General features: G+C 32.4%; 1 protein-coding gene across 4 annotated transcripts in view; it reads left to right on the top strand.

Moving 5' to 3' along the window:
- Positions 1 to 22,179, top strand: part of LOC134270160 (solute carrier organic anion transporter family member 4C1-like) — a 32,940-nt gene extending 10,761 nt beyond the window's left edge. For 2 of the 4 annotated variants that reach the window (XM_062752360.1, XM_062752346.1), the window contains exons 2-12: positions 12,914 to 13,205; positions 15,108 to 15,383; positions 17,948 to 18,133; positions 18,330 to 18,426; positions 18,520 to 18,641; positions 18,753 to 19,010; positions 19,132 to 19,327; positions 19,471 to 19,615; positions 20,316 to 20,506; positions 20,771 to 20,835; positions 20,953 to 22,179. In XM_062752360.1, coding sequence (XP_062608344.1) covers positions 13,001 to 13,205; positions 15,108 to 15,383; positions 17,948 to 18,133; positions 18,330 to 18,426; positions 18,520 to 18,641; positions 18,753 to 19,010; positions 19,132 to 19,327; positions 19,471 to 19,615; positions 20,316 to 20,506; positions 20,771 to 20,835; positions 20,953 to 21,281 — 2,070 coding nt within the window. In that variant the 5' untranslated portion in view covers positions 12,914 to 13,000 and the 3' untranslated portion in view covers positions 21,282 to 22,179. Of the gene's footprint in view, positions 1 to 8,954; positions 9,056 to 12,798; positions 12,837 to 12,913; positions 13,206 to 15,107; positions 15,384 to 17,947; positions 18,134 to 18,329; positions 18,427 to 18,519; positions 18,642 to 18,752; positions 19,011 to 19,131; positions 19,328 to 19,470; positions 19,616 to 20,315; positions 20,507 to 20,770; positions 20,836 to 20,952 lie in introns of those variants that run through there. The other 2 variants (XM_062752351.1, XM_062752368.1) reach the window with 2 other exon arrangements.
- Positions 22,180 to 26,486: the final 4,307 nt, after the last annotated feature.

Genomic DNA, 26,486 nt, shown 5'->3' with positions numbered 1-26,486 from the left:
AATAAATCAAAAATTTAGATTATAAAGAATAATTTTCTTGAAATGATCAAGTTACTATTTAAAATTTTCCTTTTAAAGGTTTGCATAAAATTGCTTAAAATTTAATATTTATTTTTTTCTGGTCATTTGACTCATGCAAATGAAATAGATAGTGCCCAAGATTTTATTTTAACGTATAATTCTCTTTAAAATATATATATTTTATTTATAAACTAACTCATGATGGTTATCCTTCTTTTTTAATAATGAAAATAAGTTCCCCATCCCAATCTACGTATGACCTATCTATAGATCTTTATTCCATGACAGAGAAAATTCGAATTAGAAATAAACGGTCATAGCAGGGTTGTTGCAGATTAAAATTAAGCATGCATTACTGCTAAATGGATCAAATAAAGGATGTATGTGCGATATATTAGGTCGTATATACGAGGAAAACACGTGTTTGGGAAATATTTAAGTATGAAATTGGGAAAATCTAGCACTTTGTGCCATTGGGAATGGGTCCGATACTCGGTCCAAACTTGAGGGGAGTGACGGCCCTGATGTTTGATATATACCCCTTTTGAGCGGAAATTGGAATATGTGTAAGTCCGTTCAAGTGTAGATCAAGGCCAGTTATATGTTTAAGGAATCACTGTCTAGTTTTGAGAGTATGCCAGGGCATCAACAATAGTAGGAAACATGGGATAATTTGCATAACGCATTAACGGGCGAAGCCCGTTATGCTAAAATTATCCCATGTTTCCCACTATTGTTGATGTCCCTGGAATACTCTCAAAACTAGACAGTGATTCCTTATATTTCCATTTCATTTAGGTATAATTTCTCTAGATTTGCCCTTGCATCTACCTCCAACTAACTAACGACCTATAGCATAGATAACTTATGAAATATTTGGAAAACCTACAGGTAAATATATAAAGCACATTGCAAAGGGGGCGTTGCGAAAATATTTTATTAATACTGAATTCTAAGACACACCAATACGCTGACATATTTCTGTATTTTATATTTTTACCACATGGAATTATAATTGTCTGAAATGTATATTGATGAAAATATCAGTATACAGTATACATATATACATACATCGATATCCTCCGTGCGAAGCTAAGCACAACATCATTAATAGGATTTTTGCTTACGAAGCAGGATGAAAATTTACTTTTCTACACCTGCATAAAATTATTTCAGAAGATTTCGTTTAAAAGTAAAATAGATCGATGGCTGATATACGTATGTAAATTGCGGCTATAAAATGTAACAGTACTGACTCTACCTTTCGTTATATTATAAGGAACTTGAAATTGACATATACTCATCCAAGTTCAAGAGTTTGTTTTGTGGAATTGCAGATAATTTAAATATCTAAATCCTTCAATTTCGTACATAATTTCTTTTTTTTTTAATTAATATTTTAGAAGCAATGTAGCACAATATTATTATTCTTGTATTACGAAGGGCCAGATGTGATTATGATATTCCTTGTTTATACAGGTACGTGGATCCAGAAGGGGGGGGGGTCCATTCTTTGAATTTGCTAAAGAGTCCAAAATTTCTATTGTGATCATGTAGTAACATATGTAGAAATTCCATTGTAAAAACAAAATTGGATTTACGGGTTCGGAGATTTTAGATTAATTCTCTTCGTCAAAAACTTTCAGATACTAAGTTAATTCATATTTTTTTTCCTAGTCTGATGACTCTCCCACTTTTAAAACGATACTACATCCCTGGATCTTTTTATCTTTCTGTAAGCGTACGTAATAACAACTCTATTCCTCTTCAATCCCCCTTCTGAAAAAAAAAATCTAGGTCCGAGTCTGTTTCACTTATTATAAATATTTACAAGCTAGTTATCTAGTATTCATGTAAAGCAGCATTAAGATTTGTCTTTAGAACAACAGTTACTAAGTATCCTATAGTTAAATTATTTAAAACGAAGATAGTGTACAGCTTTAAAACGAAAACAGGCGATTGAAAGGGGGGTGAAATTGGAGATAATAGAAATAGACCTCTGTTAATAATTTAATGATATCGAGTAAAGTCTAAGTGATTCATCTTGAAAAAATAAATTATTTGAAAGAGCATCATCTAAAATAATTACAGTCTTTATGACGTCACAATGACGTATATGTATTACTTTTAACGTCATGTTCAAAGACTGACGAAGAGAAATGTAACATAGGCTACATGTTTTTTGAGTTATGAATTCATGTAATATAAATCGAAGATCATGCCTCTGCAAAAATATCATTTCAAACGAACTACTGACTATTTTTTAAAATATATTGTGTGTAATTTTTATACCACTATTGTTAAATAAACTAAATATTACGGAATGTTTAACAAAAGTGGTGAATCTTTGAGACATCAAAATTTAAATGTAAAGTCATATTTCATATTGGCCACACGTATGAACAACGATTATATTAAGCGTGTAGATTCGTATCAGCAATAGTTATACATATGGTAAGTATGAAAGTTGTTCTTGACTGTGGCCACACTTAATTTTGGGAAAATCTGTCGAAAAATGGGCATTTTTGAACGTTTTTATGAAACCGTCGCATCTTCAAACCATCGCACGTGCCTAACAGCGCATTATTTAATGAAATGAGTTACGCAAAGAAAAGAAGTATGTTGTCCTCTAATAATTAACGTATAATACCGGTCATGAATAGAAACTCGATTTTTGTGAAAAACACAGGGCCAAATATGATGGTTCGTGGCTTTACCTCTTTAAGAAAATTAATTTCCAAATGAAAAAAACCCACTGTACACTGTATCAGTTTTAAGCAAATTTAAGAGAAAATATAAAATGTTTTTCTCCAGCTATATCTTTAACATCAATGTAAACGTACAGTGAATATTAGTAAAGCTTCAACCTTTGTGAACCAAGCTTTGTGAATGGAACATTGAGGGGGTGGCAGCACTTGTTTCCGGTAATTTAAAAACACTGTAATAAGAATCGGAAATTGTGCCTGTAATTAATGAGATGGTTCATCTGGCATTTCCTTTAAAATGTATAGAAAAGGCACGATTTATACTTGCAATAATATGTAATTTGTGTTCATTCATTTCCATTTCCTCTTCTTGTATTTAAAGTGAGCAATTAAAATAAGAAGCTTAGAAAAAAAAAATGATAGTAAAAATTCCCAATACAAATGAATGCATATCTAATTTTTGGACTTTTGTCATATATGCGAGGTTACATGTGACAATCTCAAGCACCCCTTTTAATTTTGTTTATATTTCGTTTGAATTCATCATTTCTTAAAGTCAGTGGTCGAAACAATCTATTATTATACCAAATCCCGACTGGCGTTTTTCATACTATTGTGTGGTCATCATTTACAAAGTTTTATTAAAGATGGAAATGTTTCATTGAGTAAAATGCTGACTGACGTTTTTCATACTAATTGTTAGTCCATTTTTATACACTGCATTGTCGACGGATTTTCCCGTTATTTCCCGATCATGACAAGGAGCACACGGCGAGTGTCACCAGTTGTCAGGGGATGCTCACACGCATCCATGGCACCTGATCCCACCTCTGCTGTTTCAGAGGTTGTGTTTTCTCTGCTTCGAAATTTGTACTGTGTAAGACTTTTGAGCTTGAAAACTGATCGTAATCTCCATATATTTCACGAAGAAAATGATCGTAGCAGGCCACGGGTATTGTGTCCATTCTTCTATTTCCATTCCATTTGATGGTAATAAAACGGACACAAATTAACCCGTGGGTTTGCGACGATGGAAGAAAATATACTTGATAAACATGCATTACACTTTCCTTTCGTTTTTTATAAATATACATGTATGTAATTTATACTGTTAGCGTGTATAAGAAGCTAACTTCGGACTTGAAGTGCTTAAGCTATAACTGTATAAGTCCAAAGATCGTAAAGGCTCTCCTGAGATAAGGCGCATGTATCGTAAAGATTCTCAAGGTGTTTAACCTTTGGACTAGTAAGACTTCGTCCTAAGGTCATTTTGAGACCAGACAATATAATTATAGACAATGCAGGGATGATAAGCAGATTGAAAACGATTTTCTTTAATAATAAAAGAAGATTGACTCTCAAGATGAGAACAATACCTTTCAATATGCATTGATAATAATTCTGATCGAAAGAATTGTTTTATTACCTGCTGCATGGAATGATATTGAAACCAAAGAACTGTAAATTCGGCAGTATATTTTCATACTGTAAATTCTCGGTTTTAAGTATGTTCTTTTGGCCAGAGCAGAACTTATGTTTGATTGTTTTAAAGGTCCCTTGGAGAAATTTTAACTCGTCGAGATGTCATCATTTGCCAGTGGAGAGCTACGAATTTAGACATGTATACACAGCTTGAGCAGTGTGGGAAAAATTATTCCTCCTATATTTTTGGTCTGAATTTATTAAAACTTGTTTTCCAACTTAACCAAGGGTCGCAACTCTTATCAACTTAATATTTCTGCTGTCATTGTTTCTATACATTGTTAGTTTCTAGTTCTGATGCTTTTTTTTTCTCTGATCATTATAAGTACCAACAAGTAGAGCTACAGTCTCACCAGAATTTCAGATTTTATTCATTAATTCAGTAATTGATTTTTGTGTCGAACATTTAATTAACTTTTACTTAAATTGATAGTAAGTGCTCAAATATTTGAAAAGTACTATCATGTACTGTTAACACTCTTATATTGCTACTCAAAATGACAAAATTGAATTATATTGGATTGCAAAACTATTTGGTTTTCTAAGGAAAACCCTTTATTTTTCTTAAAAATAAAACCTTAAGTACGGAAGTCGTTATGCACATGACTTTTTAAAAGAATTTAATAAGGTATTTTCCTTGCATTATAATTACCACAACTTTAATTTAAAATTTAACATATTATTCACTTCCCAATATAGCCAACAATCATTAGTTTAGCACCGTTTTATTTCCTTTTTTTTTTTTTTTAGAGATTCGTTATTGATATTGTTAGAGGTCTGTTGATTTCCTTTATTCCTTGGGTAGTCCACATTTAAAAGGATTTTCAGAAGTAATAAACTGAATGTTTCGTTTTCATTATCAAAGAAATCGGTAATTTGACATTTTTTATTCAACATTAAAAAAAAATAAATAAATAAAAATGTAATAAAAAAAATTACAATTTCGATACCATCCCCGAAATTAGCATGTTGTATCTAAAATTCTGATCTGTTGACAATAAAAACACAGTTATTTCAAATAGTTTTATTTCCTCAAAGGTTGATTAAATATACCTATACATGTAGTATATACAGTTAGTCCTTAGGTTTACAGATTTTATATCCTATTTCCTTTTTTGTTTTATTAAAGGTAATAGATTCCCCATTTCATTCGAATTTTTATTTGGAAATTTGTCTCTATTTGCGTCTTCAAGAAAATTACACATATTAATCCGCATATTTTTATAAAATATTTTTTGTTAAAGTGCATTCAAGGAATAAGGCCATGAAAAAAAACTCTAATTTTGATTTTCCTCCTACAACTTTATAACCATCACTACATACACGTATAAACACGACTTGGGCATGATTTCCGTGTATCTATAGATAAAAAATCTACATTTTGTTTAATTTCTCTTCCCGTAAAATGTCTCTTGACAGTTTTTAAAAACATTTTATTTATGTGCATAGAATGGAATCGTTTTTACCAAATATAGACTTCCTTGTTTTATTATAAATATTAACATAGTCATCATTTTTGAACTCGGATTCGACAGAACTTTATAAATGAAAGTTTTGCCGGTAAAAATAAAAATAATTTATTAAATGGTTATTTCAAATTCATCAAAATAAGTACAGAGAAATTTCGCTTCTTAAGAATTTTTACACAAATATCAATCAATACGATTTATTTGTTCATTGTGGATGCGATGTATGTGGGTATTTTTTTTTTTAAATTCTTTGAAAAAATTGGATTTCTGAGAAGTTCTTTGTTCATGATCGAACGTATTTCTACGGCATAAAATATTATCACTAGTACACAAATTCCATGAAGTTATACCTCACGTGACAGAATTTGGACTGATTTAATATGAAAATATTTGGCTAATAAATGGGACGGAACCAATACTTATAACTTGGATTCCATACGATGGAACTAGAAAAGGTAAATATTTTCAGCCAGTATAGTTTTGAAGAAGTGATTTTTACAGGTTATCTGAATAATTAATGATATATATGCAGTTTTGTCAGGTCAGTTGAATTAATACGTCCATTTCTTTCCCATTTTGTAGATTTACCGTCTGGAAAACATTTCGGAGTTATCTTCCTTGTTTCATGATTTGCCTTACATGAAGTAGTGGAATATTTTTGTCTTCCAAGCATTCGAATATTATTTTGAAAAAAAAAAATCAATGTATTTCTTAATTGACTTGTGCGCGAAATATTTTTTCCCTCAATCTGTACATTTACATTCAAAATTTTTTAAACCAAAGCGTTACAAATTCCAACTTGAAGTTTTTCTTGGTGATCTAAAAACATTTTAGGCTTACATTGATTTAAAAAGTGAATTCGTTTAAGTTTCATCATCAGTTATTTAACATTCGTTGAATATACATATACCTCGTATATTTACAAGTTTATGACCAATGTTTAGATGTAATTATTTGTCCATTTACCCTCAGTTATCGAGAAAATCAATTTCACACACTGAAACGCTATCCCCATTCTAATGTTAATACGAGATACGTCTTTGCATTGAATGTCCGTTCCTTCATTAATTGATCGATGTCTCATTCTCTGGCTTAGACAAACATACAAGGGAAGGTCATTAATCGCCAAGTGCCGTAGAATCTATAAGGAACAATAGATATTCTTATTATCACGCGCGACATCTTGATCAGATATACGCTACTCATTCATCTCAATGCAAAGAGTGAAATATGATAAATTTACTCTATACTTTACCAATGACTGTGTGTAAAAAGAAGTTAAGTTTATTGTTATATTGCTAGTATAATTTAACACCTACCTTATTTGCACTGGAGTATTCTTTGTGATATTTCTTCAAATTCTTGAATATTTTGAAAAAGTGCATGCAAAACATTTCTGACCTGGGCCCATGGCCTTGTACAGGAAACAGTTGACTGTTTGTTTAGATATGTTATCCCTCTAAAAGTGTTAAGTTAAAAAGAAACCCATAAAATTCAGCGAAATGATATCGCCCCTGGAAAGTGATATCACCCCCGGAAACATATGTTGCAAGGTTTTAAGGTAACCTTTTTGACTTTTTGCTCATCTCATAGATTACATGTAAAGTGAGACAGAATTGTTGTATGACTTGCTAGCAGGGTTTATGAATTTCGAAGTGTTTTACCCGGATGACCACAAAGTAAATCAATAAATAAAGTCAATGTTTTATGTGTACAAATTTTACCCTTAAGACTTGACAATTAAATATTAGATTCCTAGCATTTCTAATGTTATTGTTAAAAATCTTTAAAGTACATTTTTAAAGCTTTTTTCCCTCAATTTTTTTATTATTAGGTTTGTCTCGCTTACATGTATGTAGCACGGACTTCCTTTAAATGCAATTGAATACCTCAAAAGTTAATCTTATTCAATTATGATTCAACTTTGTTGTAATTTTTTAATGTAATAAACAGTATTTCCGGCAATTTTTTAGTTGTGACACATCCACATAAATTTACAAATCCAGTATTGGTATGTAACGGTTTTATTCCCATGAAACAATTAAGCAGTTATTGTAGGGAAAATAAAAAAAAAGTACAGTGTAGTTATACCTAATAGGTTTACAGTATTTAGTTGTGTAAATCAGGTTGAAGATTGTATCTTTGTAACGCATACGAACTAGAACATGAAGACAAAATTAATTACAGCTTGATACATGTATATGTACATTTTAACTAAAGACGATGTTCATACATATACCTCTTGATGTATTACGTAATAAACATAAGGCTACAATCAAAATTAGTGTCAGAGAGTCGCGATGCTTTAAAAATAGCCGGTGCCAAGTTAATTATAGAAATTGCAATACAACGACATTTTTCTGCATTGCACAGGAATGCATTCATGCACCTTTGCAGAGTTTATAATAAGCATTACGTACACAAGCAAGGTTAAAATATGAACACCTGAACCACTTTAAATATTCTGTAGAACGTATTTTTAACTTAAAAAAATATTTTTACTGTATTAAAATTTAATACATGTACCACGTGGAGAATATGAAAATTAAATATCGTTCTATATTTCTCTTCCATTTCAACTTGGACTCCAATTTCTTGTCTATTGAATGCCCCCCTTTCCCTTCCACCTGTGATATTAACTAAAGGTTATATTAGGGGTCGATAATTTTACGGCCAGTTTCTCATTTCAGATAGAGTCAAGGTATTTTGTACCGCCCTTTTCATGGAACGATTAAGATACAAAAACAGTATATGTTTTTTTTCTGGATATCGGATTACTCTATAAATGAAAATACAATACCATGTTTGTTATTCTATCTTAAGCTTGATTAGATACAACCAAAAATTCGCGGGGTCGACGTCCAGATTTCTGTACCTTGGCTGTCTGAAGGCCGAAAGATTAGAAATATGTTTTAAATATCGCGCTAAATACGTTTCTGACAGATCAAAGGAATTTCAACATGTTCAACAAATTAATAGGTTTAGAACCATGCTTCCCTTTCTTGGCAAAGAATTCATAATCAAAATATTCTGCAGAAATAGATTTAAATAGCTTTAATTATTTGTTACTTAAAACACGCCCACTTTTTTGTCTTATATATACCTAGTATGACTGTATCCTTACTAGAATCTTTAAGGCTATTTGTCCACTCTGTGATGGTTCTCGCTGTGAGCGAGAAGTCTTCGTTTGAAATCTCGCGCCTCATTGAGTAGAGTGAATAGAATTTGTCCTATATTTGCCCTCCGGAAGCGCGAGTCTCCTCAGTTTTACACCGAGAGTGTATCAGTGTTGTATATAGTTACCTGCCGTATGGATGTGGGATATATAATGTGGGATTCTGTTTGACATTTATAGCGCGAAAACTGACAACAATGGCGGTGAGTTAATATATTTTTATGATTAATTTCTCTTTTTATCGGTTGTGATACTTTTATTTATTTCTATTTCAAATGTTGTGCAATCAAATTGTTGCATTCTTATCTTAACGTATGAACGCGAGGGCCTTAAAAGTTTTCCTAAGGATCCCTTTTCACTGGGGATTAACGGTGTTTTAAAGACTGTTTGAGGATTATGTTTAAAGACATACCGGGTTCATATTTTGGTCATTCTGTCATCATAGCAAAGAAGCAAATCCTCGCTTTATTTGATTTAACAACAAAAATGTTTTAATTTTAATGGCAAAATGTCGTATGAATAGCACACTAGATAAGCAACTTTAATATTTTTGTTAAATATTTTAACAAATATTGTAAAACATAACAAGAGTGTGTACATGGATAAAACAATTGATATTATAATATGTACTCGTACAATGTAAACAAATGTCAAATATGATGTTTGTTTTGGCGGAAATGGTAGCAGCTTAACGTGTGTAGCTAAATTGTTTATTTTAAAATTAGAGTAATATATTAATTAAATTGTACTATCAGTTGGAATTGTAGATAAAGTTCAATTAGCTAGGTATCTAAATATTCTTATCAGATAGCGCGTTCATTATTTATTGACTCGTCAACTACTTTAAAAGATAAATAGTCCTTGTGATGGAGGAAAAGATACTGACTATAAAATTTGATTAAATGCTCTACTGAAACAGGACAACCAAAGAAAACAAAATAATTAATGAAGTATATAGACGTTCTCTATTCTGGCTCAGATGCGAAAACCAAAAATCTGAAAAATTCTCTATATGCGTTACCCGATCCTACAATAAGGGTAGAAAAATTTTAAAGAAACCGCCCAGTTAGAAGAAAAGAGGCGATGTTCCTGATGGATTCTGACTTCAAATTGTAATGTTATACCTTTATAATTGTTCTGCTCGGTCACAAAGGCCCCAGGCCACAATAAAGATTTATATAAAAACGAGATGTATGGTTATTAAACTTTTCATTCGTGTGTAACCTTTTGAAGCTAGGTACCCTTTCCTCAATATAGTTGTACATTTTGAAAAAAAAGAGAATCCTTTTTATTGTCAACTAACTATAAAATTACAAATTGGGGTTTAAGATACCGTATCATTTAAGCTTTTTACAAAAGATTAAAACATCTAAGGGTGAAAGGTGATCATATTTAATTTTGTCAGAGCCTTTTGACTTCTCATAAACGAAATGTCATATCTAACTTAATTTCTACAAAGTCATATATTCCACTACTTTTGCACACTTTATTCTTTTTTCATTAAAAAACATAAATTCACACTTGGGTTAAACCCATTCAGAATGAATAATTCCATACGAAAGATGACACATATATATTTCAAATACATTAGTTTTCTTTATTGTCAATACAAATATCCTGAATTCCAGTTTTAATGTATATAGTTATTTTACTACTCTGTTATCTATCAAATGACATATATTTAATCACACGTATATATATTAATGCGATTTTCCAATGCAGAGGGAATTATCATTTTGCGGTTCTCTCCACTTGACCTTTACTCTGACCTTTTTCCGGAACTGTGGTTTTGCTATGGATCCGCCGAACTGTCAGTTTAATCAGGAGCATGTGTTATGTCACAAGATAACGCATATCCTCGCGAGATGAAAACGACATATCGATCATTTAATAATCTGCAGCATTCTCCTTAAAGACTACAATCAATTTCCTTTTGTTCGTCGTTTTGTTAAATTAATTCTTTGCAAATACTCACATTTCAACATGACTCGGTACAAGGTAAATTCAAAGTCGTCGTGTGATAATGATATGTCTTGGAATGTCAAAAAATGTGTCATTCGGTGACTTTGACGAAGAGAACTATGATAAATTGTTTTATACCGTATTTAAGGTTGTCAAGAATAGTAAGTAGCACGGAGCACCTTAAGTACTTCGACCTAGAAATTATTATAAAGAGAGTTATGCAAATGAGCTTTGTTTCATTTCACATCCGCATCTAAAAATATAAACAGCTGTTGATTAATAACAGTATTCAAACAAGCTTAATTAATGCCATGATTTATTTGACCCTTATTGTAATATCCTTTATAAAGAATAGAATTTCATTAGATTAAGACTTTCGTCGTTCATAACAATTTCCTGTGAACGTGTCAGATGTGCAGTATTGCCCATCTATACGTGTGAGAACCGTCTTAACTATGTCACGATTGAGAACAGATTTCAGCTAACTTCTGCTACTGTTTCCGTCCTCTAGAAATGCCAGTCAGTTATAAGAGTGGCATCCGAAGGACTTAATACTTAGAATATAATATTTCCTTGTAGTATTCATACTTTGTTGAAGTGAACTTGAAATTTTCTTGTTATAAATATTTTTTAATGTTCCTTTATATGAAAAAATAAATTAGCTGCAAAGTTTTGCGCAGCTGCTTACCACAGCATTTTTTCTGTTTCATTAATTTATATGCTCTTCCTGTATATGGTATTTATTGTCCGTCTATAACCAAGTTTTTTTTTCAAAGAAACTTTTCAAGATGTACATGTATTTATCGAATTCATACATGGTTTTTCATAATCATGGTCTTGACTTCGCTATTTTGCATCTTGCATTTATACCCCCTTTTCAAAGAAAGTTTTGACAGTTTTACAGTTGATATAGTTATAGTTTTTCTTTTTTGAGTTTTGGTCATCTCTTTTACTTTTATTGTATCTTAAATTATAAAACTGTATATAAAGTTATTAATTTCAATTGGTAAAATTCAACTGCGGCATCATTTTCTATCCTTGACCTTCTCAATGGCCTTAACCTCACTATTCCTAATCAGAAACTAGTCAATTTATTCTTCAAACTCCATAGACTGATACCAGTTTGTACAGTGTGGATATTAAACGATTCAATCGTGTCATAATTTCTGACCTTGCTATCCTGACCTCTAGTTTTTCCCCATATTGCTTTCAGTTTATCTTTTTGAGTTCATAAACTTAAGGGTACACAATGTGTAAGATAAATTAAGATAAAACTACATACATATGTGAAAATTAAGAAAACTATGTTTTCTTTCATTATTATATATATTAAAATGCTTTATCTCACATAAGAAAAATAAGGTACCTTTTTTTAAAGATGCAATTTCATGGAGATTATTTGGTTGTGCGCATGCGTTGATGATCTCAGTTTTGGACATTTCTAGCTTGATATCCAACGAGTATAACATTCTAGAATTAAAATAGGAAGAAAGCGAAAACCAAACAAAGAGTTTTGTGTTGACGTGCATTAAGTTAAACGTAAATGAATTTCTTCCCACATGTTACAAATTGCTTTACAACAATAAGAAAATAACTTTATAAATGCCATTCAGTTTTAAAGCAGAATCGATCCATCAGTAACATTACGTTGACAAATTTAGTTTCACTGATGAGTAATACGTGGGAGGTCGTCCCCAGGGGGACAAGAATAATGCCACTACTTAAAATAAAGGAAATTATCACTAAACATTTGAAACCTTTCTTACAAGTACAAAAGTGGCTGGAGTCATTAGCGAAACTCGTAAGAGTCAAACGCCCCGTGACGATAACTATTTCCTTATCTTTGTTCGTTAAAAAGTATATATTAAGAGGCAGACTGAAAAGTTTTTCTTTCATATATATTCTATATAGTATACACCGTCAATTTTCTTTCTTTAATCTGAATCAAGACGTAGAAGGATTTTTAAAAAAAATTTTTTTTACTGAAAACAGTTTTATTATTTCCTCGGATATTTCTAACAGGTAACTCCAAAACATAGGCATTAATACCATAATTGTATTTTTTTTCTTAAAAATAACTTATTTTTTTTTATTTTCAGCTCAACCCCCCGCGGATAGACAGACGGGAGGGGGATGTCGGGGACGTGGACGAGTTACTTCCCCTGACGGAATCGGACTTCGAGGTTATGTCGGATTCAGATTCGCCTTCCAATGGAGTTGTGAATGGAGTTCATTTGAATGGAAATATGTCGGTAAAACCTAAACCCATGAACATGAAAGAGGACAGAGAAATTCGGTGTGGTTTCGGATCTTATTCTCCGAACTGTCTTCAAAAGTTCAACAATCCTAAAGCTTTATTGTTTTTCCTTTGCTGCTTTTGTACTTTACAAGGTAGGAACCTCAAATCCCTCTGTAGTACAAAAAAATTACTTGTAAAATAAATGTCCCTTTGGACACTACCTGCAGATGTTCCCATATAAATATGACCAATAATGGCCTCACTGTTCTTAAGAAGGTTTTTAAGTAATTCCACCCTCCTGTGATGTCATAGGTTTTTGAAAAAACTGTTATTAGTCTAAATTCTTCTTTACAATAGGTGTAATGATAAATATTGTTAAGTTAAATTTCATATTTTCTATATTTAATCTTTCAATCTTTAAAAAATGTTGTAACGTGGGCTTTAAAAATGTTACCCTGATATTCACAATTCAAAAGTATCTTTCAAGTAGGAAGTATTTAGGAACACTCAGCATCAGAATTATGCATTTTAACCAGTTTTTACATATTTTCATAATACTGTTTACAAAAAATGTGCGGTTTTTTTATGTTGACATACACTTCTGTTTATTAATGTTTTGCATATTAAATAATATGGTGACCTATACATTTTTTGCAATAATTGGAAAGTTTAAAGTATATTAAATGAAAATAAATGCAGTTTTTGTACTTTGAACCTATAAAATTGTGAGGGTGGAACCACCTATCTATATATTCCTATGTTAAACTTTGATCGTCTACTTTGGACGAATGTGCGAATGTTAACGTTAAATCGAGGGCCCTTAGATTGTTTTAATCCACTGACACCAGGGGATATATTTTTTTTATATATCTCCCTGTTTGTCAGTCAGATTAAAGGGATATGAAGGCCTGTGTAGTTCTTTTCTAAAACGAAGCGGCTCAGCGATGCCCCTTGTAGAACGCGTGGGTGACATGCTGAATGTCTAGAGAGTGAATCCAAATGATTTATAATACACTGCATCATAGAGTAGCTGTCATTATCTCCTTTGAAGATGATTAATGAGATCTTAATTTGAAGTAGTTCTAGAAAGCAATACTTCCTTCATTATTTATTATTTAGTATATATGTATGTACAGCATTTTCCGGTTATAGCATATTATTTTTAGGTCACCTGAGTCGCTCAGGTTATCTAAATTCTTTTGCGATCTGTTTTCGCTTTTTCTCGTCCGTCGAGTGTTAACATTTGAACATTTTTAGCTTTCCCTCAGGAACCACTCATCCAATATCAACCAATTTTGGCATAAAGCATCAATGAGTGAACGAACAAAAGCAAAAAAAATATGAATTTCATGATTTTTGCCCTCCTGAGACCCGAGGGGTTGGGCTAAAATTAAAATCAATGAAAACTTTAAAAATCGTCTTCTTTACTCCCGGACACCAAGAAGTCACTGTTTGCATGGTTGTAAGAAGCATTGAAACTTACTAAAATTGTGTAATTTTTGACTAAAGAGTATGGGCTCTGATGAAAAGGGCGCTCTGTTGAATATATATAGTAAAATTGCATTTCATCGTAAAAAGGGGAAGCAAACAGACTAAGTGCATAGTTATGATGAGCAAGGGTGTCTTTTCCAAAATTGTGAATATCCTTGTCCCAGGGTCAGGATTTCTGGTGTTAGGGTGGGGTTCTTTAAATTTTACACCTAAAATAAACCATTGTTTTTGAAATCCCCTCCTTTGCTCATTGGTATGAGAGAAATATATTAAATGCAAAGGGTGCCTTCTTCCAAAATGTGAACCTGTTGCGCTAGAGTCAGAGGTTCTTTTATAATGGAAATGCATAATTTCTTTGATTAGCATCTGTAATCAAACTAAGTGCATAGTTTTGATAAGCAAGGGTTTTTCTTTCAAAATTGTAGATTTCATGGCCCCTGGTTTAAAATTGAGAAAAATTTTATACTTGATACTCAGGGGACCTATAAAGGCCCATGGGCCTCTTGTTTTGTGCATGAAAAAAATATCACAATGTTATAAAATTTTCATCTGTTTTTTTTCAGGTTTTGTGGTGAATGGTATCAATAATGTAAATACTACCTCAATAGAACGTCGATTTGAACTGCCCAGTTCTCGGGTAGGATCCATATCGAGTGCTTACGATGTCTCTGCGGCCATTATTGGCATCATCATCTCATACTTCGGTTCCGGGAAAAACAAACCTCGTATGATTGCTTGTGCTTGTCTCGTGATGTCATTGGGATCTTTCATCATGGCGCTTCCACATTTTACAACAGGGTTGTATGAATGGGGTCAAAATTTGGCAGAATCTTGTCGAGGTAAATGTCCTAATTTTAAAGTTTTCCAAAAATACCATTAGGGGATTGTATTTGTAGTTTTGCAACATAAACTGCAGAAAAAATTATTTTTTTTCATATCCAATGTATATGTATATCATATCATATTTTTTTGGCCGGGGGATGGGGGGTGGGGGTTATATGTGTACATTGATATTACATTGTCCGTCTGCCTGTCGTGTCGAGTCATAACTTGTAATGGAAAAACATTGGAAGCTCATGATACTTGAGGGAAAGATTGCTATATGTCCTTATTGAAAAAAAAATAATTTTGTTGTATTTTGATACTCAGTACTGACTTCTACTTGACTAAACTTGGTTTTTTCGTGTTTCAATACAAATGTATCATCGGCCAGGGCATTCATATCCATGTATCGGAGTACATACATGTAAAGTTTTGTCATTAAACAATTTAAAATGTAAAACTGAACTTTGTAAAAGTGACTATTTTGGGATAGTATTTATAAATGCCACGTAATTTACTTAGTATTCACAAACACAATTAAGAATGTATTACTCCTTATATGTTATCATTTCTCGGATCTAACAAACGTTCATTTTAAATATTATACGCCTTTGCTATTTCAATGCCAATCTTAAGAATAGTCAAACATCTTAAGATTCAAATATCAGTGGTAGAAGGGGATTTCTCTATCGTCAGTTCATTGAGTAACAGGATAAACACTGGCCACGGAGACTGGTAGCGTGATATGGCGAGCTTTTCCTTCAGTTGTTACCAGGATAAGTCGAGATTTCCTTGTTTTTTCCGTGTTAATCGGTGACTGACTTTTACTGTTAGTAGTTTCCTATATTAGTTATAAGTAGACCATTTGATACGTGAAACTATGGAATGTATACATAAAATTTGTCCCCCCCCCCACCACCACCAATCCCCTTCCCTGATTTGTCCATTTAACAGTTGAACGTAAAAGGTTGTGTCCAAGGCAACACGCTTTCACGCTTTTGCAATTAATCATCAAGTTCGTTATAAGAAGAAATGAAAGGAAAGGAAGAAAATATATTTTCCCATTTTTAAATTATACCTTTCGTGTAGGTATATCACACAATATATATACAAACATGACAATGCGTTATTTGGGTACACCTTTATATATGTCAATGAAAGTACAAAATCTATTGGATTATATTTCTTTCCTCATTCTTTATCCTTTGAATAACATACACCTGATATTTAAAAAAATGCACAAGGATATTTTTTGCAATATATAATTAAGATTTTTTATATTAAGCATGAGTCATCTATGCAGCCACAATATTGTTATGAGGTACCCTCGAAACATAAAGAGTACTTTTGTACTCTACATTCGATGTTTAACTTTCGATCTATTTCCATCTACATGTAACAGTACATACAATATGTAAAGTACATGTAATCGAAGTTCGATATGACTATGCATGATGTTCAGACATTTTGCTTAAGGTACATCCTCAAAAGTACATGTAACATATGATTAACTTGCCTGTAACACGATTTCATTAAAATAAGCAATAAGTGAAATTATCGCATGCTCTTTTAAGTTATGCAGAATTCCTTAGATTGTAGAAAAATGCTTCAGAACACACCCATTCAAGGACATATTAGTTAAAACGTGTGCATATCAACAAATCGTTTGTCACATGATATATTCAAGGCTAGTGCATGTCAATAGAAAATCAAATGATTTGACTTTCTTCAAATTTTTGAGTGAAGTTTTATTTTTATTTTCTTTCTTTATGTCTGGGGGTTTAGGGGACATTCTCATCGATGCAAGCCTCAGACGGAAAAAGTCGTATGACACGTCTAAATGCTTCTTTAATGTTATTTCAGTACAATGTCCCCCAAGGATGATGATAAAGTATATAACGTGGCGGGAAAATGGTATACCGATGCTCAAATGAAATGCCAAATTTTTTAAACATCCAAATTTAGTAAATTGTTTTGGGAAAAATACGCAATTATCATGTATGTTTGAATTCTCTCAGGGGTGCAGGAGAGTACCATATATTGTTCAGCTAGGGTTTACTGGTAAAAAAAACGTAAAAGATTATGATGACATTCACGTTCAAAAGCATTTGCCCCAATGACACAGTTTAACCTTGCGATGCAATATCTATATTTAATGTGTATTGCACTCGTGATGTTTATATTAAAAAAAAAATGAAAAGACAGGATATTAACAAGATGACCTATTTCTTGAACCATGATTATAATATGGAGAGCTTAAAACAATACATACTTTATATACTAATTACTTACACAATTTACAAATGAGAATTTAAATAGGGCCTACTTTGTTCAGGTTTGTAGGCTATCAATCGAAACTTTGATAGATTCATTCGATTTTAATTAATTATCCCCCAAAACTTGAAGCTATATAGGTCGACATGCAAAACCAAATTTTATAAATTACCGTATTCTTGGTAATGTAAGTGCAATTTTTATACATGTAATAAAAAATGTATGATTTCAGTATAATTCCAGTCTTTTATTAAAAAGGCAATAATTCATTTGTGTTTTACTCTGCACATGACTCTTTGTATTCCAGACCCTGCTGCCGCTGCGCTCGCCAAAAGTTCCTGCTCCCCGGATAACGAACACCTATTGCAGCGTTATCTTTATGTGTTCCTGCTGGGACAGACCCTCCACGGTATAGGGGGGACCACCCTCTACATTGTGGGCGTGGCTCTAATTGACGACAGCGTACCCTCCGCTGCCTCTCCCCTTTATGTCGGTAGGTAAGCTTCATCTCTGTAAAACCTGCTACTCTTTGTAATGCGTAACTTCCTCAGAATTTCACCGCCTCTGTTAATTTTTTTTCTAAATTGTTTCTGGACATGATTTGCAAATGAGATTAAAAGTAAATATAGAGCCTTAATGGGTTTACTTTTAGAGAAAAAGAATCGTATTAAGAAATCATTTGTTTTTAGGTATAATGTACGCCTTCGCTACCCTGGGCCCCGCGCTTGGTTACGTAGTTGGGGGACGATTATTGGACATATACGTTGATTTCCATGAAGTAGACAGGTAAGTTTTTACTGTTAACTTTTAATTCCTCTTAATTAAGGTAGCATGTATCAAAACTGAGTAAACGTTTGAACATTTTTTTTTCGTTTCCAGTGTATCGATAACTCCCGATGACCCACGATGGGTTGGTGCCTGGTGGATTGGTTTTGCCGTGGCCTCTGTGCTTTTTTTAGTAGTGTCCGTTCCAATATTTGGTTACGGGACAGAGCTACCAAGTATGTTTTGTAACACCTGGTTTAAGCTTCGGTCTTATGAATACCTGTTAAACTTCATTCATGATATGTTTCAAATCCATATACTTACGTGTTTACTTACTTTATTCCCAGCTGCACAGAACGTGCGAGAAACCCGTGTGACAGAAACACACATGGACAATTCAACAGAGAAAAACGGAAAAGAGCTTGGGAAATCCTTAAGGGATATGCCAAAATCCTTTTGGATCCTTATGAAAAATCCCGCCTTCCTGTTCATTTCATTGGCTGGAACCTTTGAGGGATTTTCTACCTCGGGAATGGCAACATTTCTACCGAAATTTATTCAGAATCAGTTTGGTGTTTCTGCTGCCTCTGCGGCCATATTAGCAGGTATATATATGTATAAAAACGATTACTGAACATCACAAGTATAGTATACATGTATCATATACGAAGCACGATTTTCAAATTTTGTGGAAAATTAACTCGAACTTTAATTTTAAAATGATAGGAGTGGTGGCAGTTCCTGGGGCCGCAGGGGGACAGTTTGTAGGAGGGATTATTTGTAAGAAGTGGAAGTTGAAGGTTCAGGGCATGTTGCGGCTTAACGTCATCGTCTGCATCATGGCACTACTTTTGGATGGTGTTGTTTGGGTCAGATGTGATCTTGAAGACATTGCAGGTGTCAATGTTGGATATTTTCAAAGGTAATTACACAGTTTATTAAAATAAATTATTGCCAAAGATATTTTGTTTTTAAACAATTTCTTAATACCGGGTACCTTCAATGTTCAAAATGATCTGTTTTTGTTGTCTGGATATTAGAATGACATCTGAAATTCTATTGCAGAGAAAACCAGAATAGTTTAATATCGACATGCAACAATAATTGTTCTTGTACCACTGAGTTGTATGAGCCAGTATGTGGTGAAAATAACATTCAGTATTTTTCACCGTGCCATGCAGGTTGTTCAGGAAAAGCTAGCGCAGACGGTGTAAGTATAGAAATAAAAAAAAATCTCTATATTCTTTTTTGCTACATTAACACCCACATAATCTGTATAAGTACATAAAAAGAAAAACTAATGAGATCATCTCACCGAAAGTTTGGATTGTTGGGTGTTACCTATAATGAGATGTCATGGCCATTTGATCACAGAAATGCTTTAGGCACTAACTTACAAATGAACCCCGTTTTTCCAATGGAAACACAAACTGTAAGGCCATTCTCTGACCAATATGCCTGACAAATTAAGAGCACGTGGCGGATGTGATCACTGACAAAGTGACAAGTCGACAGAGGTCAGAGGATGCTTCCTTTTCTATGGCACCTGATCCCGCATATACTAGTAATGTTTTATAGAAATCAACGGCCGTTCTGCTTACACTTTGTATTGTTTCAGCTGCAGAACTGTTGAAAATGGTTTTATATAAAACTGGTCAAAGACTAATATAAAAAAACATAACTCTACGGTTCTGCAGCTAGATGTACTATGTTTTGAATATAATTACTTCGTTAGTTTTATATGTATTTCAAGTTCTAATGCGAAATGTACAACATATGCCAGGCTTGGTTTACTACATGTATAGTGTGACGTAAACCGAATGTCTAAACTTTTGACAATAACGGAATATGTAGCACCAGTTGGTGAGAATAAAATTGTGTTGAAACTGATTTAATTTTTCTTTTTTCAGACTTACTCACACTGTGCATGTGTAGCTGCTGCAAGTCAGTACAATTTGTCCAATCAGTCAAGTTTAGCTTCAGTCAAAAAGGGCAAATGTAATTCCGATTGCTTCAAAATGTACATATTTCTTCCCATTCTACTGCTATCCATCTTTTTCCGATTCGTTGAATCGCCTCCATCAGTCGCCGTCACTTTAAGGTAAACATAAGCTTTTTTTACCTACATGTATATCCATTAATTAACAAGATCTATCTTTAATTACTTTGCAATAAAACACAGCCTTGTTTCTGTCTTTCTTTAAGAAAACTAAAACGATTGTTTAATTTGGTACATGTAACTTCTTACATTTAAAAAGTTATTAAATATAAATTAAGTAACAGATAAATTTTTTTTTATTTTGCATAGAATACATCAATTTAAGACTTTAAAGGTTTGTACAGTAACATGCATTTTTGATTTCAGGTGTATTCATGATAGTCAACGTACCTTCGCGTTGGGTATACAGTGGGCTATTGCTAGGTTGTTAGGTAAGATTTCAAGAATGTGAACTTTTAGTTTTAAAAAACACAAAATTTAAACAAACATTTTTAGTTTTATCCAAAGTTTTGATTTTGCTTACTAATAACAGTATCTTTTTTCTGCAGGGACCGTTCCTGGACCTATATTATTTGGTGTTGTAATTGACAGTACTTGTTTAGTGTGGAAGGAAAAATGCAATGAACAAGCTTCCTGTTGGATTTACGACAATCTAGCTTTAAGTCAAAACTTCTTCATTATTTTGATATGTGTAAAGGTTTTGGCAGCTGTGATGTTTGTGTTGGCCTACAAATTTTATAATCCCCCTTCAGACAAAATTCAAACCCTCAATGTGACTGTAAATCGCCCGACCGAGAACGGAGTCGTTTCCCACAAACAAGAAAGTGGAAGTACTTCCGACTCTTCGGTAGGTTCTGTGCGAACTTCTACGATATGAAAGGTTGTGTGTGTTTTTGTTAATTTATTGCGGATGTTACTTGTTAATTGCAGATTAAGTTATTTACACGAACATTCCTCGTATGCGCCAGTTCGACTTTTTGGCTTGAGATGTGGAGTAAATATTATTATACTGCTAATACAAAGGTGCAGTGTTACATATTCTTGATTGAAGTGTATTTATATTTTATTTTTACCATGAGTGTTAGTGAATGCAATATTTGTTCTGTGTGTGCTGGTTCATGCAAAAATGTGTTCACCGGACTATTTTTTACATGAGGAGTACTTGTATACCATATGATTGACAGTCCGTCATATTTTTATTATTATGATGGATTACCGATTTGTCTCGTCGTTGCATTGAATTTTTTTCTGTGATATATATATATATTCAAGAAATTCTTTACCAATTTTATAAGAATTATTCTTACCATCAGTTCTTGACTTTAAATTTCTGAAGTTCATATTAATTTTCCTAGATTAATAATCACAGTGACAATTGTTGAAAGGTTATGTTGAAATTGAATACTCACTCGTAAATACAAGTTGTCTCCAAAGAAATTAATGGTGATCGTCTTAGATTAGCAAGCCTTGCCCTCCTTTTTTGGGGAAATGTATAATTCATTTAATAGTTGTTCTCATTTTTAGAGAACGATTTACGAACAAAATTAATAACGAAATTGTTAATTGATTTTTTATGCTTCATAAATCGCAAAAAGTTGTACTCATAAAAAAAAAATAGAACGCTTGCAACCCCATCCCACCCAACTCATTTTGGATGGAAATGACCAGAAAATACTCAACAAAAGTTGGAATATTTTCGAATGTGTCTATTAACATTATTGTATGTTATTGAAGAAAAGTCTATTTTTGATAATAAAATATCTTTGAAAATTGAATGTTGTGTTTATCCAAATAAATAATGACGGTGCTTTCAAACAAATGGTTGAATTGGTTGCCTTCTGGCTAAAAGATGACCCAACTCAAAACTTTTTAACCTCAACATGCTCAAGAAAGGAATCATTTTCGATGCATTCAGGAAAACAGATTTTGAAATCAGCATTGATGTTGAACATATCTAGTGGGAAATATTCCACCTACCTGCCGACCCATTTTTTCATCCTTAGTCGGGAGAGGGCAATCAAAGTACATTTTAAAGTTGGTCTGAGTTTGGTTATAAAAGTGTCCAAAGAACGTTTGGGATGGAGCTGAATTGAATTCGCTCACATTGAAATAGGTGAGTTAGAGATACTGTCTTTCCTGATATACTTTATTTTATCAAATAAAATATACATGACTATCTTAGATAGTCATGTTGTATATTTTATTGGATAAAATAAAGTATATCAGGAAACACGATACGTAACAGTTTTCATTTCTATTTGTACACCTGGCTAACTATAGAAATAAGAAGATAGACAAAATCTAGCAAGATAAAAATTATTATGCTGGCAATATCTAGCTACAAACCACGAATCAAACAGACAAACTAAAAAAAAAACATTTACATTTGTGAGGCGAAAAATTGTCCACTTCTCTAAACAGCTGAAGAGAATAACATACTAGGATATTAGGGTTCAAAATGCATGTAGCTAATTCTGCCGTGTCCGTATTTTTTTCTTGCAACTGAATATACATTATCATCGTTTTTTGGCTTTTTTTTTTGCGAGTTTTACATGCATTATTGTGCAAATGTAGATCTCTACATTCCATTGTTATTGCCTTCGCTAAGAGAGATAACTCTGTATGATTAATGTCAACATTACGATTTGATACATGTAAAAATTGGATCGTCATCTTTACAAAACAAAACAAAATTTTCTTATTGTAGAGTGGGTCGTTTTATATTAAATAAGTACATGTATCTCCATGTGCTCGAAAGAGGAGGTTCCATGCAAATGCTTAAAAATTATTTCTTCAGATGAAATTTAATGACAGAAAATTCGAATTAGTTGTTTTTATTGTGTTTTGAATACATTTGTCTTCCAGTTAAAGGTACTTGGACACAGATTTGAAGTTATTATTTTCTCTATAATAATATTACGACTTCTATATTTTAATAGCATTTCACACAAAAATTAATTAAAAATCTTATTTCGTTTAAAAGATATTGAAATTTCAAATTTTTCGGCGGGTTTGATTGACATATCCTTGCACTCTCACGAATTTAATTTTATTCTTAATCCTTAAGAAAAGTGGCAATCTCGTTTTGTATAAATGAAAAATATTAATACAGTAATCCAGAAAATTCAGAGTAGACACGTTCGAAAGCAAAACAAACACACAATATATTGTCAGTCCGTGCAGTTGTGGTAAGCAGACTGTGACGATTGAACGCACCCGGTGAATTCTAAATATAAACAATAACAGAACTCGAGCCCTGTTTACAAAAACTGTGTACATAACACGAGTGTGCTCGATTTGCTAAACTCTGTACACATCTCCTAGTTCGGAATGACGATACTTGTGAAGATGTTTTGCTTTCTAACATTTCTACTCTGAATAACATTATTTTTCTTGATAAAAGTTTTCATATTTCTCATTAAAACACATCAAAATTGCCACTTTTCCTAAGGATTAGGAATAAAGTTAAAATTTGTGAAAGTGCAAGGATGTGTCAATCAAACCCGCCAAAAAATTTAAAGTTTTAATAACTTTTAAACGAAATAAGATTTTTAATTAATTTTTGTGTGAAATGCTATTAAAATATATAATTCCTGATATTATACAGAAAAAATGAGAAAATATTAACTTCAAATCTGTGTCCAAGTACCTTTAATGAGCCATACACAATTAGGTTTTACCTATCCACATACTTTTAAAAGATTATTAAATTACGAATGCTATCTTTTTACGTCAAATTAAGATAAAGGCTCATCTACAAACATAATGATACACTTTGTTCTTGCAGATAGGGATTACTAATATTAAAATATGGTGACGCCCATCAGTTTTATAAAGTGTATCATCCCAGTCTCCATCTATATATAATGGAAAAGCAGCTAAACTTGATAGAGAAATAAAATGCAAGTTTTTCAAGTACTAGTCCCTATAGACTTTATTCTGTAAATTGTAAAAGGACTAATATATACTTATAACCCTCTCATAAGACATGTGACTTTGGTACATTCTAAAATAATAAATAGGCCTTTTATATAAAAAAAAAAAATAACAGTTATACCAATACAAAGCTTGAAAAGCGATACAATATTTTAAGAGATGTCATCAACTCAGGTTGTCATGTTGTACCAAATGGATTCAAAGGATTATCATCACCACAGGAAGATTATGAATGGAGGTTTTCATTCTCCATAGCTGAACAGAAACTTTTATATGGTATGAATCACAAACAGTCCATGGCTTGCTATGGTTTGTTGATTTTTTTAAAGAAGTTCTGAAAGTGGAAGGTACAAGTAGAGAGCCTCTCCTTTGTCCATATTTTATGAAAATTTCATTCTGGGTTATTTGAAATAATACCGCTTATTACTGGAATCGATATATAATTAGTGCACAGGCCCTTGTTTCATTCAATAAGCTAGTTTTTTAATACTATATAATACTGTTACAGGCGCTTGTTTCATTCAATAGGCTAGTTTTTATACTATTATAATATAGTATTAAAAAAACAAAATGTGTTTGTGAAACCGGCAAGATGTGTTTGTGTTGCGCCCGGCAACAAAGTTATTTTTAGCATATAGGTCACAGTCAAGGTCACAAGGTCATTGACCTTAGTGTCATTTCAAAGATTGTATGGTTCAAAAGTTATGTCGAAAAGTTGGAAAACCTATTTTAACCATATACAGTAGGTCACAGTCAAGGTCACAAGGTCATTGACCTTTGTTTTATTTAAAAGAGCATAGTTTGTGGAGTATGCATACCAAATATGAAGTCTATATCTCTCACCGTTCAAAAGTTATGGCAAAGGATAAAGTTGAAAACAGACAGACAAACAGATAAGCAGACAGACAGTACAAAAACAATATATTAAAGCCCCGGCACATAAAAAAAAACTAGCCTATTGTATGAAACAATCGCCTGTGAATCTGTGTCGGGATTTTTGTCACCGGTATTTTTCCGATTTTATTACCGGTATATAATGTGTATCATGCTTATCTTTCACGCAAGGCATTTGTTATTTTCAATATTTATTTTGTACCGTCATGATGGAAAGGGGGGGGGTCACTCTTGTACCTGTAATACAGGTATTTAAAAAAATGGAGAAAAGCGAAGAGGATACGAGGAAGGTACAGTTATTTATAGATATGAGATTCATGGGATAAGAAGGTATTTCCAGAGTAGGGAAATTTAGAAAAGAAGGCTTCAGGGATACAAAAGAGTAAACCACTGTGTTATGAAGAATACGAAAATCTTATATCAACTTCAGGCCTTTCGGAAGCAATTGCGGCGGGAGGGGGTGGGGGTATAAAATATTTTCAATTTTGTACGTGGCACTTCTAAAAATTACTTGAAAAAGAAGAAAAAAGAAACTAAACAGGTACATGTAGTTAGTCCATATTTTCTATTATTGTGAGGCACAAGTACGTAGCAAAATTTTCAGTGGTATATATTCTATATTATAATCGGCTAAATTATAGGGGTGCGTATAAAAATTGAATATTATCCTGATCCCGGTAAATATTACAAATTGAAAAAAAGAAAATCAAAAGTTTTTCTTGTATTTTAATACATTTTCTTCTTGAAATATAATCTTCTTATAATTTTTTTTTCTATATTATGTGTCATATTTCTTGAAGATTTCTCATTTTGAACATTCATAGATTTTTTTAAAATTTCTTTTTTTAATTCGATCTAATTATATTTTCTTTTCATTAAAAAGAAGAGATATTGTATGACTTTTTTATTCTATGTATTAATGCTGCATGCTTTTTTCTTTGAAAATATGTAAAACAATTCTAAACTTATTTCAGCCGTAAAATCATAATTTTTGTAATAGAAAGAGATAAGATAAATATTGCATTGTGGCACTTAAAATTTTAGAGTTATCTTTCCATTCGCTGACGTAGGTTTGGCGAGATCACGTGTTCTTCCTCTATCGCTGAACACGTTTCCGGTAAGGCATGTGGAAAACGTGCTCCATGATTAATTGTTCATTTTCATAATTTCTTTTCTTTTACTTAAAGAGCTATACAGATAAAATAATTATCACAATGTTGTTTATCAAATAAAAAGTTCTATTCATTCAGAA

Source organism: Saccostrea cucullata, unplaced genomic scaffold, assembly GCF_032062105.1.
Source record: "Saccostrea cucullata isolate Sc308-1 unplaced genomic scaffold, CSIRO_AGI_Scuc_v1 ctg706, whole genome shotgun sequence".
Classification (NCBI taxonomy): Eukaryota; Metazoa; Mollusca; class Bivalvia; order Ostreida; family Ostreidae; genus Saccostrea; species Saccostrea cuccullata.
The sequence above is the reverse complement of the archived record's forward strand: the minus strand, read 5'-3'. Positions and strand labels throughout refer to the sequence as shown.